Source organism: Hemitrygon akajei, chromosome 7, assembly GCF_048418815.1.
Source record: "Hemitrygon akajei chromosome 7, sHemAka1.3, whole genome shotgun sequence".
Lineage (NCBI taxonomy): Eukaryota > Metazoa > Chordata > Chondrichthyes > Myliobatiformes > Dasyatidae > Hemitrygon > Hemitrygon akajei.
In genome coordinates, this window is record NC_133130.1 from 158,607,299 (window position 1) to 158,621,851 (window position 14,553).

Here is a 14,553-nt window from a genome sequence, read left to right on the forward strand (position 1 = left end):
AGATCACATCCACTGTTGACCTATTGTGGCGATAGGCAGCAGGTTCAGGTCCTTGCTTAGGCAGGAGGTGGCTCTAGTGCACTTAATGACCGTAGATGTGAGTGCAACTGGGTGATAGCCACTGAGGCAGCTAACACTGCTCTCTACCCCTTTTGCATTTTATCTCCTAAAGTGCAACTCTTCATAACAAAATGATGAGGGGTATAGAGAGGGGAAATGCAAGCAGGCTTTTTGCACTGAGGTTGTGTGGGACTACAACCAGAGGTCATGGGTTAAAGGTAAAAGGTGAAAAGTTTAAGAACATGAGGGGAAACTTCTCTCAGAGGGTCATGGAACGAGCTGCCAGAGCAAGTGGTGCATGCCAGCTTGATTTCAAAGTTTAAGAGAAGTTTGGATAGGTAGATGGATGGTAGTGGTATGGTGGGCCATGGTCCTGGTGCAGCTTAAATGGTTTGGCACAGACTAGATGGGCTGAAGGGCCTGTTTTGTGCTGTACTTTTCTATGACTCTGTGACCCTTCACATCTGGCCAAATTAAACTCGCTCAATTTGTACAACACGACCTGCCCCGCTGACTATGCCAAATAAGGCCACGCTCTTCCAAATGTGAACTAATCTATCGCTAACAATAGGGCAGCGTGGTAGATAGGGCGACACTGCTCCAGCTCAGAGCGTCCCGAAGTTTGGGGTTCGATCCCAGCACCAGCTGTCAGGGGTTTGTACTCTCACCCCACGAGGGTTTACTCTGGGTTCTCCGATATCCTCCCACAGTCCAAAGACCTACTGGTTCGTAGGTCAAGTGGTCATTGTAAATGGTCCTGAGATAGGGCTAGTGTAAAATAGACCGGTGGCTGGGCTGTAAGAATCCCTGAATAAGCAGATAGATTTGCAAACATACAAACAGGAACCCTCTCTGTATCACCCATGCCAGACTCTCTAGCCTCCCAATCCCTTGTTTTCAAGAAGAGGGGTATTATTTTTAACCCTTTTCAGACAAGAGTTGCGAACGCGGTAACCGCTACTCGTTATTCATGTATTTTAGTTTTGCCGATTCTAATTCACACAGATGCAGCCGGGTCGCTCTCCGGACGGACATATTTATTTATTTGCGTTTCCTCCGCCTCCTCGCTGCTCTGAACTTTGCCTGCAGCCGGTGGGAGTGCCGAGTGCGCCGAGCCGCCGCAGCGAGCGAGGGAGCCGCGTGTAGCAGGTAGTGATGGAGCGGGCGAGGGGCTCCGCTCCCGGGACCCCGGGCTGGGGGGGGGGGGGGGGGTCTGCCGGCTGTCAATCAGCCTGGGCAGCAGGGGGAGGGGAGGGGAGGGGAGGGGCTGTCAATCAAACCTGGGAGCCGGAGCAGGTGCCAATAAAACGGGGAAGTGGGGGCAGCGGGTGCTCAAGGTCGGGAGGACCGTCAGTCAGGCCGTTGTCCGGCGGCGACGGGAGAACTCCCGACTCGAGGCTTCGGGCCTAGCTATACGCAGCGATCCGGCCGGACTGGGGTCGCCCTTCTGCCCCTATGCTTATCCCCCCGTGTCGGCGTGAAATGTGATCATTTGCCCTGACTGATGAGAGTTGCTCCCAACGGCCGCCTCCTCACCCTCACAACCCCCGGCCCGCTCTCCTTCCTCTCACTTGCGGGCCGGGCTCGGGCCCTGCTACGGTGCCGCAGGTCGGAGGCTGCAGCCTGGGCCTCGGGGTCGGGTTCGCCGCTAGCGGGCCGCAGCTGAGAGCAGGACGGTAGCGGAAGGCCTGTAGATGGCCGGGGCACTCCAGCTGTGCCGGATCGGGTGGTCAGGGTTGGGGCGGGAGTCACCGGGGGTAAATGAGGTGCTGCCCCTCATCACAGACTCAGTGCACGGTCAGCCTGGGTCCAAAGAGCTCCGAGGCGTGACCTGGGGCATCGCTGACTGCCATCAGCATCGCCCGCACGCTCAGAACAACTGGGCACCTAAGTGGGGGGATGGCATGGCAAATACCCCTCAACGTGGGCAGACGGAATCTTCTTGTAGCTTCAAATCATAGGTATAGGCAATTCCCTGTTATTAACCAGCCATCAAGGACCATGTATACAGAAAGGTGCTGGAAAAGAACCGATAATGTCATGGAGGATCCCACCCACCCTTCTCATGGACTGTTTGCCCCATTTCCATCGCGTACACCAGACTCAAAAACTTTCCCCAGTAAGGTTAATTGACACCTCCACCCACTAACTCCACCACTACTTTATTATTTCCTGTCAGTCACCTTATGTACAGCCCAGTGTCTCTAAGGAAAGACAATCAATCTAACTGTATTAAGCTATCTTATGTATTTATATTTATCGTGTGCACTTTATCTTTTGTGTTTTTGTCTGTACCGCATCATATCTGGAGTAACAATTAGTTTCTCCTTGTATATAGGTAATGACATTAAACAGTCTTGAATCTGAACTGTCAGAGCATCCAATGCTTCACAGTTAGCTGTAGAGGTTCAACCTCGTTTCCCTGCTCTGCAAACCTCTGAATGTGTGTTCCTGAATTCAGGCATATCTGCACGGTTGGGGAATAAAGGACTGGAGGGCATGGATTAAGATTTTATAGGATTGTGAGGGACAACAAAGGGTAGTATCTGTGTGGGATGAGATGCTTGAGGAGGCAGCTGTAGCAAGTACGATAAGAACTTTTAAAACGCATTTGGACAGGTACATGGATTGGAAAGATTTAAGTTGCCTAGTTTGGATGTGACATTTTGGTCAGTAAAGGATCTGTGGGGCCGAATGGCCCGTTCATTCTGTATAACTGAGTAAACTTGGCTCTGAGCGTATTTGCAATGTATTTTAAATCGGCATCAACTTCAGGAATGGGTCAACCCATTTACAAACTGCAATCTTGGAAGAGGTAGAGAAAACTCAAGAGTTACTATTTTTAAAATAAACTTGTATCTGTTGCTTTTTTCCCCCCTCTATATAAAATGGCACTTTTAGCAATTGGGTCAGATGCACAATCCTGGTTAACTACACTTGAAAATGATTCTGTGAGATGAGTGATGCAAACTTAATAGTTTTAATTACAATAGCAACTAGAGTCTACGGTCATAAGATATCCCAGCTCAGCAGTTATATGAAATAAAGAATTTAGCACTGAGCCACAGGACTTATGGACAGGTGACAAACAGGTAAGAGTTTTTAAGGAATGGTTAAAGGAGGAGGTATAGCAGGAATTGGAGAGTGTGGGGTAGGCAATGCCACGGCAACAGTAAGGTGGGAGCATTGAAGGGATTTGAATGTAAAAGTGAAAGCAGTGTAGGTGAGCAGCCACAGCAGAGCTGGCTGAAGGGTTAGGAGAGTATTAGGTGACTGGGTTTGGACAGGTTGCAAGTGTGGAAGTTGTGAGTCAAGTGGCACTATTGCTAAGTTGGTGAGTTAGTTAAAGGGATTTAGTTAGTGTTATCTGCCATTGTAAATTTGTGATGTCCTTTCTACTTCTCCACGACTTACAATACAGAATTTTTTTCTAGTCTCCAGATTTCGTGAGTTAGTATAGCATTGAAGGTACTGAGGGAGGAGTGTACCTTTGAAGGTGTAATACTGAAAGTCTGCTGCACTATTGAAGGGCCAAAACTGAGGGAGTGTTGCACTGTCAGAGATAATAAAACATCGGCCTAAAGTTATCTGTGGGAGATCCATCAGACTTTATCTTGAAGAAGAGCCAAATAGTTCTCTCTATTGTCCTGAACAACGTCTATTCCTCAAGCAACATCGATAAAATTGAACTAGGCTTTATTTGTTTGCCTAAATGGCAAAAACAGATAAAAAGAAAGTTTCTCTGAATTGATTGACTTTTGTAAAGCTTCAGTGTGAGTATTTGTTAAGCTGTTTATTTTGCAGCCGTTTTGATTGTTTTTGTTCTACATTGTTTTTGCAGGATGTGAGGGAAGCAGCAATATGTCCAGAGTGTCATTCTCCTGCTATAATGTTCTTAATGAATTTGACACCTGCCTCTGCAATACAGACAGATTGGCAGTCCTTTGGAGCATCCCAGAGCTACAGCCTTCCGGTGGGTTTCTCCTCTGTAAAGGAGAAGTTCTCTGCTGTTGGAAGTACTGTCAACGTAAGTGTACAAATGATTGTGGAAAACCTGCAGCCCCATAACTCGTCTCATACTGTGAACAATGACCCCAGTAGTAATGCTCAAACAAACCTAGTCACAAAATGGCGGAGTGAGGGCGCGTTAGACAACAGCGCCATCAAGCTTCTAAAAGGAGCCGCTGTAGAGGATCTGAAGACCGTGTATCCAACCTGTGCACTCGGCACAGAGGAGTCGAATTTGGGCCATTGTGAACTGGATACAGACAGCGATGAGTCTGTTGACCGAGATATAGAAAAGGCTATTCAGGAATACTTGAAGAAGAAGACAGAAGAAAGTTGCTCAATGTCGAACGTCATACATGATGCTGAAGTTCCTCCTGTGATACATACACCTATCAAAGACGCTGCTCCAAATGTCAGTAATAGAATCTCACTTGAAGAAAAGGTGGTCCCCACTGAACTTGTCATTGTTGACCCTCTTCCTGCCCATCCAAAGGCTACTACAGATTCCAGATGTTCTTCACCTTCCAGCATCAGCAGCAATGACTCTTTTGAACTGAGTATACAAGCTGAGATTGAAAGGTTCTTGCAAGACAAGCGGGATAAAGAAACCAGCGATCCCAGTGACAAACTAGCATCCAAGGGAGGACCAGCACAGAAGGAAAATCTGGTGAAGGTAGGACTGAAGAGCAAGAAGAAGTACATCAAGGCCAGCGCAGGGAACCAAGCACGACTTGTCAAACCATTGGTGACAAATCCCAATACTCAGGTTACTGGCACCAAATCCACCAAAGTGGGTGAAGTTGGCAAATCTGGGAAGACCAATGAAAGGAATCCCAAGAGCCATAAAAAGCTGGCCATTGAGAGGAAGCCAACAGCAATGCCTAGCTTTAAGGAACTCTGCAAAAGTAGTAACATCCAGTTGAACGTGAAGACTGAATTCTCTGTCCCAAAGCCTAATTCCATAACCACAGGAGCAGAGCTATCTGACTCTAGTAGTGATGATGGGATTGAGGAAGCCATCCAACGTTACCAGTTAGAACAGAAGAAAATCAAGGATCTTCCCTTTGCCCTTGGATTGTTACCTCACAAGCCTCTCTGTTCCATGAACTCTGAATCCTCTTTGGATGCTCGTCATGCACCCAAGGACGAGGGGAAGGAAACAACTCGAGCAACTCTGAGCAAGAAGCGGAAGCAATGTACACCCAAGTCTGTGGAGTCAAAGGCACAGTATCCACACAGCCTTTTGGATACAGTCTCCAGTGTTCAGTTGAGCGATGATTTTGTAAAGCAAAAGGAAAGGAAACACATAGTCTCTGAGTTGAATTTGAAAAGAACGGAGACCCCATCAGAATTTTTCCGAAAACAGGAAGGCTCTTTGGTGCTCAGTGTGGTTGAAGATGGCATGTTGAACAGGGAAGTGCATGTGGCCTGTAGGAAGATGACCAGCAAATATGCCACTGTTAACTCCCAGCAAATCACATCTTCCGACAGTGAAGACAGTTCTGTGGATAGTAGTGACAGCATTGAAAAGGAAATACAAAATTACTTGGCTCTGAAGGTGAGCCAAAGGAATGAGAAGTCAAATAAAGTGGAGGCTATGAGTGAGTCAGTCAAAGTCTTCCCCTCAGATCTGAAGGAAGGAGATAGTCTGAACTTGTTCTCTCCTCTGTCGTCATCTCAGATGCCCGTATTGCAGAAAGAAAGTCTGAAGTCTAATGACAGTGTTGGTCATAAAACTGGAAAAGAAAAGTTGAGAGAAAGCCAGCCAGTTGCCAGTGGGGCACCTGTTTCCAGGACTGACCCTGACACTGCTCCCTCCAAGATTAAACTTAAAAAAGATCTGTTGGAGCAAGATACTTTAGACGTAAGCAATGTCTGGGACAGCAAGGCAATCAATAGAAATCAGGGCAAATTATCCCCAAACTGGGCTACCAGCATACAGTCCTGTCATAAGCCAGTCCATGATGCTTGGCAGACAGATGACAAAAGTAGTTCATTGGACAGTGACGAAGATCTGGATACTGCTACAATGGATCTTCTGAAGACCAGAAAAAGAGTGGGGAGAAGATCAAGGGACTCCAAGAACCGGTGCAGGAAGCGAGTACGGTTTACGGGGGCAGAGGTGCTCACCTTCTCTGAGCAAAACACTGGTATTGGGAATGAAACTCCCAAGGCCACTGGTGAAGGGCTTGCATTGAGCCATGCTCCCCTGAAGAGCTGTTTGTCAAAATCTAGTAGGACAGTCTGTAGAAGTTATTTAGACTTTAAAAGTAAAAATAACAAAAGAGCTGGGGAGACATCAGAAGGTGAAGGAAATGGCAGTATGGTTAGAATGGGAAGGCCCATAACGGTCTTGTTATCTACAACGCCATCCACCGTGGTTGAACCAGTAACTCAAAAAACCATGACCGGAGACAGCAGTTCCGGAGATAGTGACGATGGCATTGAGCAAGAAATCCTGAGATTCCTAGCAGAAAAAGCCAGAGGGAACAGTGTAGCAGAGGAAAGCTTGAAAGACCAGGGTGAAGTGCAAGATTTTACAGAGCGAGGCGAAAGAAACAGATTGTTAAAAGTGCCAGGCCATGGTGGAGAAATGTCTTCCATTTCTCAGCAGACTGAGGGATCTTGCAGCGTTGGTATGAAGGAACCGCATCATGAGGAAGAGGCGGTCACAGCTGGGTGTTCATTTGGAGGTATGGAAAGTGCTGCTGCTGAAAGCAAGGCTCGCATTCACGATCCAGGTTTGCTTCAGGACGCTTGTGTTATTCACAGTGCAGAGCACCAGACTGAACACAGACCAATTGTCAGAGAATTGTCAACTGTGTTTCAAACTAAAACTGCACTTGAGCAGGGGATTTTGCAAGTTGGTACCACAGACTGTCAAGGGAAAGAGAGCAGTATCAGCAAGTGTGATTTGCACAGTAATGTCCTGCAGATGGATGATCCCTTAGGAAACTGCATCACCCAGAACGTACAGGACAAACAGGCAGCTGCGGGTTTCAAAGCAATTCCACCCTTGGTTCGGGAGCTAAGTGGACAATGTATTGATCTCAGAGAGCAGGGTGTGAGACAGCCTCAACCAGAAGCAGTTCAAGCAATGTCTTTAGAGGGAACTGTAAGCAAATTTAAATCATGCAATGTCGTCTTCACTGAACCTCTCTGTGACACTGTGCTGAAAGGTGGGGAGAAAGATTCTAGTAGTAGAGCTAAATATTCCATGGAAAGCCAGTCACATGTAGGGTGCAGTACAGAACAGAGCTCTCGTACTGCAGGTGAAACATATTCACACCTGGGTTGGACAGGCAGAGGTATAACTAAACCTGAGGAGGGTGGATATCCAAGCAGGCCTTCAGCATCTATGATGCCATCAGTAAGTCCTGATGTTCATTCCAGTGAGATGAGGGGTCTGCCTTGTGTTACCTGGCAGGAGCAGAGTGACCACAATTATCAGAGTGGAATGAGGCATGAGATGAGGTCAAATCAAGATGCTGGACCTGAATGTTTCAACTTTGTGAGATCACATTCATGTGAAAGTAGAGGAGCAAGCACCAGTGTACCATTTGCTGCACATTCCATACCTTCAACCCACAAGGAAACCAGCAGGATAGATCAGAGCATGCAGAGTACAGAGCCAGAGACTGCCAAAGGAGTAGTGAGTGGTGAGGGAACTTCTGAAGAGAAGGCCAGCGGTCAGTGCTCAGGTAAAGAAAATGGTGGAACTGCTCAATGGCAGTAGCTGAACCTGTCTTTGTTGGAAACTAAGAATGAGGAGCAAAGCAACAGGAGACGAACAGGAGTGGGTTTTGAGGAGAAAAGTCCTCAAGCCTTTTATGAGAAAGCAAATGATCAATCAGATAATGGTGATAGAATGGAGACTGGTAGTTCAGGACAGCAGGGACAGTATATTGATATGTAAGTATAATGTTGTACAATAGGTTTTCTCTTAATTATTTAAGATAACCATTAAGTTCCATTGTAGACGGTGGGATGTTGGCAAATGATTTAAGACAATTTTTGACTGATGTGATGAAAGGCTATCCTAGATAAGCATTTGATTTAGGACAAAGAAAATCCATTTTTAAAATGTCCATTCCTGTCTTTTCCAAATAAATAGGATGATTAAAAGTTGGGCTGTATAGTTTCAAAGCATTTCTTGCCATGGCTGAGGCCCATTCCATGAAATGTAGTTGCCATTTGTTTCTGTGGTAGTGGAGGGCTCACCATTTCTCATCTTAAATTGATTTGTGTTTGCATTTCTCAGGGTCAGTGCAGCACAGTCTTTCTTCCTGTCCGTAGATAATACCCATAGCACATCATCCCAAAATCTGGAAAAATAGCCCCAGTTCTAATTATTGTTAATAATAACCATAACCATAAGCTGTGGTTATGGTGATCACTGTTTGCACTTCTGAACGAATCAGATCCAGGCTCTGTTCCTGATAAATACATTCAGAGAACAACACGGGATTGTCTCTGATAGCTCCTAAGTTTGAATAGTACAAATTGAGTTGACGTGTAAATAACCGTCAGTTGTTTGAGCTATTCTGAAGATTGAAAGTCAATAAGAGTAAAGATTGATCTGGGATGAGAGCCACAATAGAAATTGTTTTTGAACTGACAGAGGGAAAGTTCCTCAAACAGAAAATGTGTACAGTAAGTTTAGCTTGCACACAAACCTGCAGAAGGTACCGGATCTTTTTTTTATTGCATTCAAATTTTATTTCTGTTTCTGTTAAGAAGCAGCACAAAAACCGTTTAATTGTTAGTAGTGGTAGCAGGTGACCTGGGATGCCAGGAAGTGAGGTGAAATTGCTGAGGAACAGACCTTGCCAAGGGACTATAATTTTGCATTCGTTCATTGAGGTTCGGGATGCTGACACTGGAAAATCAAATTGCTATCTGTTTGGGAACAGTACCACCAGACGCAGAAAAAAGATGGCTTCCTTGTCCTGGCCATAGGCCTTATCATCAGCCTTGTAACTAGAAGCTTCTAAACCCCACTGCATTAGATTATCTTAATATTCCTCGTGAAGCAAGCATCTTTTGGAGATTGTGAACCAGAACTGCCAATTCTCAACACCTACTTGATCTCTGGAGTTTAATTGGCCATCAGCAGTTTGGCTTTCACCCTCGGCCAATAGTTGAAAGTGTAGATAATAATTACTTTTTGTTATTATCCCTGCAAGTTGGAATAGGATTTGCCCAAATTATCATTGAATTGATCATAAATCGAGAGATAATTAGCAAAAGACTGACTTCAGGAACTTACTTTCCCAAACTCCTGGTCTTCATGAAGGAATTTGACTTCTAGAAATTTTCGGGCTAGTATGGCAATAGGCTAGCCTGGGGCACCTGCTATTCCCAGGCAGTTTCTCATCTAAGTATCAGTCAGGTGTGAGCATGCTTAGCTTTCAATACCAGATGAGATTAGGCACGATAGTGGTTAGCGTAACGTTAAAACCAAGTCAGTGACGTGGATTCAATTCCCACTCCTGCCTGTAAGCAGTTTGTACATTCTCCCCGTTACCAGGTGGGTTTCCTCTGGGTGCTCTGGTTTCCTCCCACATTCCAAGACGTAATTGGTTACATGGGTGTAATTGTGCCTCGCGGGCTCATTGGCTGAAAAGCCTGTTGCCATGCTGTATATAACCATATAACAATCACAGCACGGAAACAGGCCATCTCGGCCCTCCTAGTCCGTGCCGAACTCTTAATCTCACCTAGTCCCACCTACCCGCACTCAGCCCATAACCCTCCACTCCTTTCCTGTCCATATACCTATCCAATTTTACCTTAAATAACACAACTAAACTGGCCTCTACTACTTCTACAGGAAGCTCATTCCACACAGCTATCACTCTCTGAGTAAAGAAATACCCCCTCGTGTTTCCCTTAAACTTTTGCCCCCAACTCTCAAATCATGTCCTCTCATTTGAATCTCCCCTACTCTCAATGGAAACAGCCTATTCACGTCAACTCTATCTATCCCTCTCAAAATTTTAAATACCTCGATCAAATCCCCCCTCAACCTTCTACGCTCCAATGAATAGAGACCTAACTTGTTCAACCTTTCTCTGTAACTTAAGTGCTGAAACCCAGGTAACATCCTAGTAAATCGTCTCTGCACTCTCTCTAATTTATTGGATATCTTTCCTATAATTCGGTGACCAGAACTGTACACAATATTCCAAATTTGGCCTTACCAATGCCTTGTACAATTTTAACATTACATCCCAACTTCTGTACTCAATGCTCTGATTTATAAAGGCCTTCACCAAGAATCTCTAAGAATATTTCTAAGAAGTCAGTTTTCTAGTATGCAGCAGGAAGAATTGTTTAAAAGAAAGCTAGTCACAGCTGATCTCAGGCAAAGAGGGGGAACTGTAGTTTGTGTCAGGGGAACAGTGTCATCAAGTATACATTTTCCCCATTATTGTCAAGCAGCATTCATCCCAGGATGATCTGAGGGTAGAAGTGTGAGCTCGGTCATGAATGGGTTGAGAGGGATAACAAATCAGCCATGACTGAATGGTGGAACAGATTCGATGGGCCAAATGGCCTAATTCTGCTATGGGCAAATAGTCTGTCAACACTCATCAACTGGGATTAGATTCTGTAAAGAGAAGCTGTGGAAAAGTACCTTGGGAAAGGGCACCCTACTTAAAGGGGAGGAGAAGAGAGATATGTACGGATTTATATATAAATGCAAAGTGTCAAATTCCAGCTCAGAACTCACATAGATAATCTTGCAAAGGAATCTATTGAAATATGACATTTGTACAGACTTTATACTCCAAGAATACAGAATGACTTACCGGTATTTTAATTAGGGCCTGTTTTAAATTTCTTGGCTCTTTATTTATGTAAAGTCTAGTGTATTTAATTCAGCAAAATCCCAATGAGAAATGGGATCTATAAATGAGTTACCTGGCCCTTCTTCTGGATAACACATTGCAGCAGCTTTGTCAGGATGATTTCAGCAAAACACAATAATGGTGTTGCACTGAAAAGCACCTTATCATGTCAGAGTATTGGGTTGGGAAGTGTTTTCCAGTGAAAATTATCTGAAGTGTCTAAACTGCTATGGACAATGATTGTGGAACTATCTTTATTAATGCTGACCTGCTGAGTTCTTCCAGCATTTTGCTTGTGTGCTTATAAATGCTAATCCTTCTTTCCAAAATAAAATAGTACTATCATTTTCTGTTAGCGTTTAGCAACGAGTGCAGAATAGAAAATTACAGGAATGTAGCAGCTGCTGGGGAAACCTTCACTAATCTAAATTCATTTTGATGGCCTTTTTACTGGAATGAAGTGTTGTGGCTTACAGGACAGTTAATGGTGATGGGACCAATTTTGAAGAGATTAGGAAAAGGTTTACCAGCAACCTCAGTGTATTGTCTTATGTGGAATATTCTATCCACAGATTTCATCTGAGTCTAAATATCAGGTTTAATGACAAGTAATTACACGTAAGTAATGAATGTTGCTGCAAAGACCAGTGTTTATTATCTATTCCAAATTACCCTTGAGAATGTGATGATGTGATATCATCTTTAAGAATGCTTAGTGATCCATGCATGCTCTTCTGCAATCTTCATTGAATTGTGTCCCGTACTTCAACAGTAGCGAGGAAGTACTGGGTCATGATTTTGAATATTGTGAAATACAGTTCTACTATTAATTGTGTCTCAGAGCACCTCAGACATACCCAGTTTTGAAATATCAGTTTTATTTAGAAATTCTCTAACAGAATACAGTGATTGTATCCTACAGCATAGCAATGTGAGGTCAAAATCATGTCGATTTTTCTTCATCTTCTGCTGAACCACTCACAGTCATGTCCTGGATTTGGCCAGCTAAGTGAAAAATGGTACACTCAAACTATTCTTGAAAGTGGAAAATAAAGACCCCTTTCCCCTCCTTTCTATCCACCCATTTGGCTGCATTTTATGCCTTATTCTTTGTAGTAATTTTTATTATGGTGGACCTCTAATTCATCAGGCAAGGCAGGATAGGAGGTGATGTTCTGCATAGATTGCCGTGCCCACCATTGACAATTGAAGTATCTGAGAAGCACGCTCATTTTTTTGTATTAGTCATGATGGGTATGTTGAGCCAATAAGAAAGGGATGGTTATGTCTGGGGTATTAAAGGGTATGATTCTTTTGAGTGATGGTGTCAAGCTTGATAGTTCTATTGAACAGCATTCCCAATTTTGGCATGTTTTCAAAGTCCCCAGAACTGTGATGTCTTTCCCGTGCACAAATTCACATGATCTTTCTGCTATGGATATCTGATCGCCCTGTCCCTTCTTAGATGCCCAGCACAGAGCCACTGGACCTGTTCTAAATCTATTCTTTTGAGGGTAGTGGTCATGCCACATAACACAATGGAGCATGAGCTCATGTTGAAGAGACTTCATGTTAATTGAATTTAAATTCTTTGGCTGTCTCGGTGAGATTTAAGCTCTTCACTTAGAGAATCAGCAACAACTTGGAACCTGACATCTGAATGCATAAGCATTGTAAGCATGCAGCAGCTGATACTGGATTTGGTCCTAACTTGGGTCTGAAGTGAGGTGTAGTAGATTGAACAGTTTTCCCAATGGTTCTGCAGATGAACTTCACTCTAATGGGCAGCTTGTTGGAGGCAGAGCGAAGTATTACGGCAAGAAAATGTAGAAGTGCCAAAATGATTGTGAAACCTTGTTTGATACTGGTCTGTAGTGAGATGGGCCTCTTGTGAATGTATTAATGCATTGGTTAGGCAAACCATCATGAAGCAAATATAACTCAAGAGAAATTTGTACGGGCATCCAAATGTACGGAAGATGCTCCACAGTCCCACACAATCAATGTATTCAAAGGTTCGAATGAGGTAGAAAGCCGCATATTTTGTGGTTGGTGCTGTTCCCTTCTCTTAGACTTGAGGAGTTAGTGTGTCAGTGGAAAGAGTATCTTGGAAATCCCTAAATAGTTAGAAAATTGGATTTGTGTCCTTTCTTGTGGAACTCAGTCATTCTGAGATTCACTGACACTTTCTTCTCTTCTTAGATGTCAGAGATAAAGTTGTAGATTTGTGGGAGAAGTTCCTCACCATCAAGTATTAGAACATCAGCATGTATACTGTATGTTCACAGGGCCTTTTCAACTTGTCAATCAAAGTTAGTAGCAAGGCTGCATGAGATAGTTCGCAATTTTGAATTTATCCTCTTTTGGATGGTGGTAATGCCAGGTAGCTCAATGGAAAATGTTGTTTGGATGGGGATGGAATTTCACCTGACTTAACTAACTGAATTTAGGTTCTTTAGCTGGCTTGGTGGGATTCTAGCTCATGTCACTGGATCACCCAGGAATGACTTCTAAAATATTTGTCCAGTAATGAAACCTTTCTAAATGAAACCACATACTCTGTAGCATTATTCATTAGTGATCCAAAGAAGTAATAAAATCATTTCATTTTTGTGTTTTAATCCATTTTTTCCATTTTTGGTGTATATGTTGCCAAATATTTTTTCTGTTTTGTGAAATTTTCTTGTGATGTTGAAATTTCTCCTCCGTTTTTGCCTGAGGGGTATATTGTGCACATAGTTTTTAACAAATTATGTGAAATATTTAAATTATACAGTTTCACATCTTCTTGGCAATTATCTAATAAATAGCACAGTCTGATACTTGTGATGTCGGTTATTATTTCTCAACTCTTCTACTGGGTGCACAAGGTTGGAGATAATTGGATCAATTTTTTTTCTATCTCTTTCTTCTCCACCAACAAAATCCCATAACCCCATACTTTACAATCTATTACCCCTACACTCTACTCCAATCTCTCCCGCTGTCTTCCTCATTCTTCCTCCTTTTTCTAGTCCCTTCCCCTTATCTTTTTCTGTCTGTCCCCACTCTCTAGTCTTTCTCTCTGTTGACATACATGAGAATATCTCCTGTTTGGTGTTTCAAGTGAGTTCTTCGAAAGAATCAGTGAAGTAGTGTTCATGGACTTGTGATGCATTCAGAAATCTGATAGAAGGGAAGAAGCTGTTCCTAAAACATTGAGTGAGGGTCTTGAGGCTCCTGTACCTTCTCCCTGATGATAGTGAAAAGAAGACATGTCCCAGAAGGCACACACAAAATGCTGGTGGAACACAGCAGGACAGGCAGCATCTATAGGAAGAAGTACAGTCAACGTTTCGGGCCGAGACCTTTCGTCAGGACTAACTGAAAGAAGAGATAGTAAGAGATTTGAAAGTGGGAGGGGGCGGGGGAGATCCGAAATGATAGAAGACTAGAGGGGGAGGGATGACGCTAAGAGCTGGAAAGGTGATTGGTAAAAGGGATACAGAGCTGGAGAAGGGAGAGGATCATGGGACGGGAGGCCTAGGGAGAAAGAAAGGGGGAGGGGAGCACCAGAGGGAGATGGAGAGCAGGCAAGGAGTGATTCTGAGAGGGACAGAGAGAAAAGGAAAAAGAGGGGGGAAATAATAAA

The 14,553-nt window shown here is 43.9% G+C and overlaps 1 protein-coding gene across 1 annotated transcript; it reads left to right on the forward strand.

Moving 5' to 3' along the window:
• Positions 1 to 1,099: 1,099 nt before the first annotated feature.
• Positions 1,100 to 13,744, forward strand: ppp1r26 (protein phosphatase 1, regulatory subunit 26). Its single transcript, XM_073052283.1, has 2 exons — positions 1,100 to 1,209; positions 3,902 to 13,744. The coding sequence occupies exon 2, from the start codon at positions 3,950 to 3,952 to the stop codon at positions 7,802 to 7,804; it is 3,855 nt and encodes a 1,284-aa protein (XP_072908384.1). The 5' UTR covers positions 1,100 to 1,209; positions 3,902 to 3,949; the 3' UTR covers positions 7,805 to 13,744.
• Positions 13,745 to 14,553: the final 809 nt, after the last annotated feature.

Bases quoted from the DNA above. Each gene is read 5' to 3' on its own strand.
- ppp1r26 (XM_073052283.1), top strand. From the start codon at position 3,950: ATGTTCTTAATGAATTTGACACCTGCCTCTGCAATACAGACAGATTGG.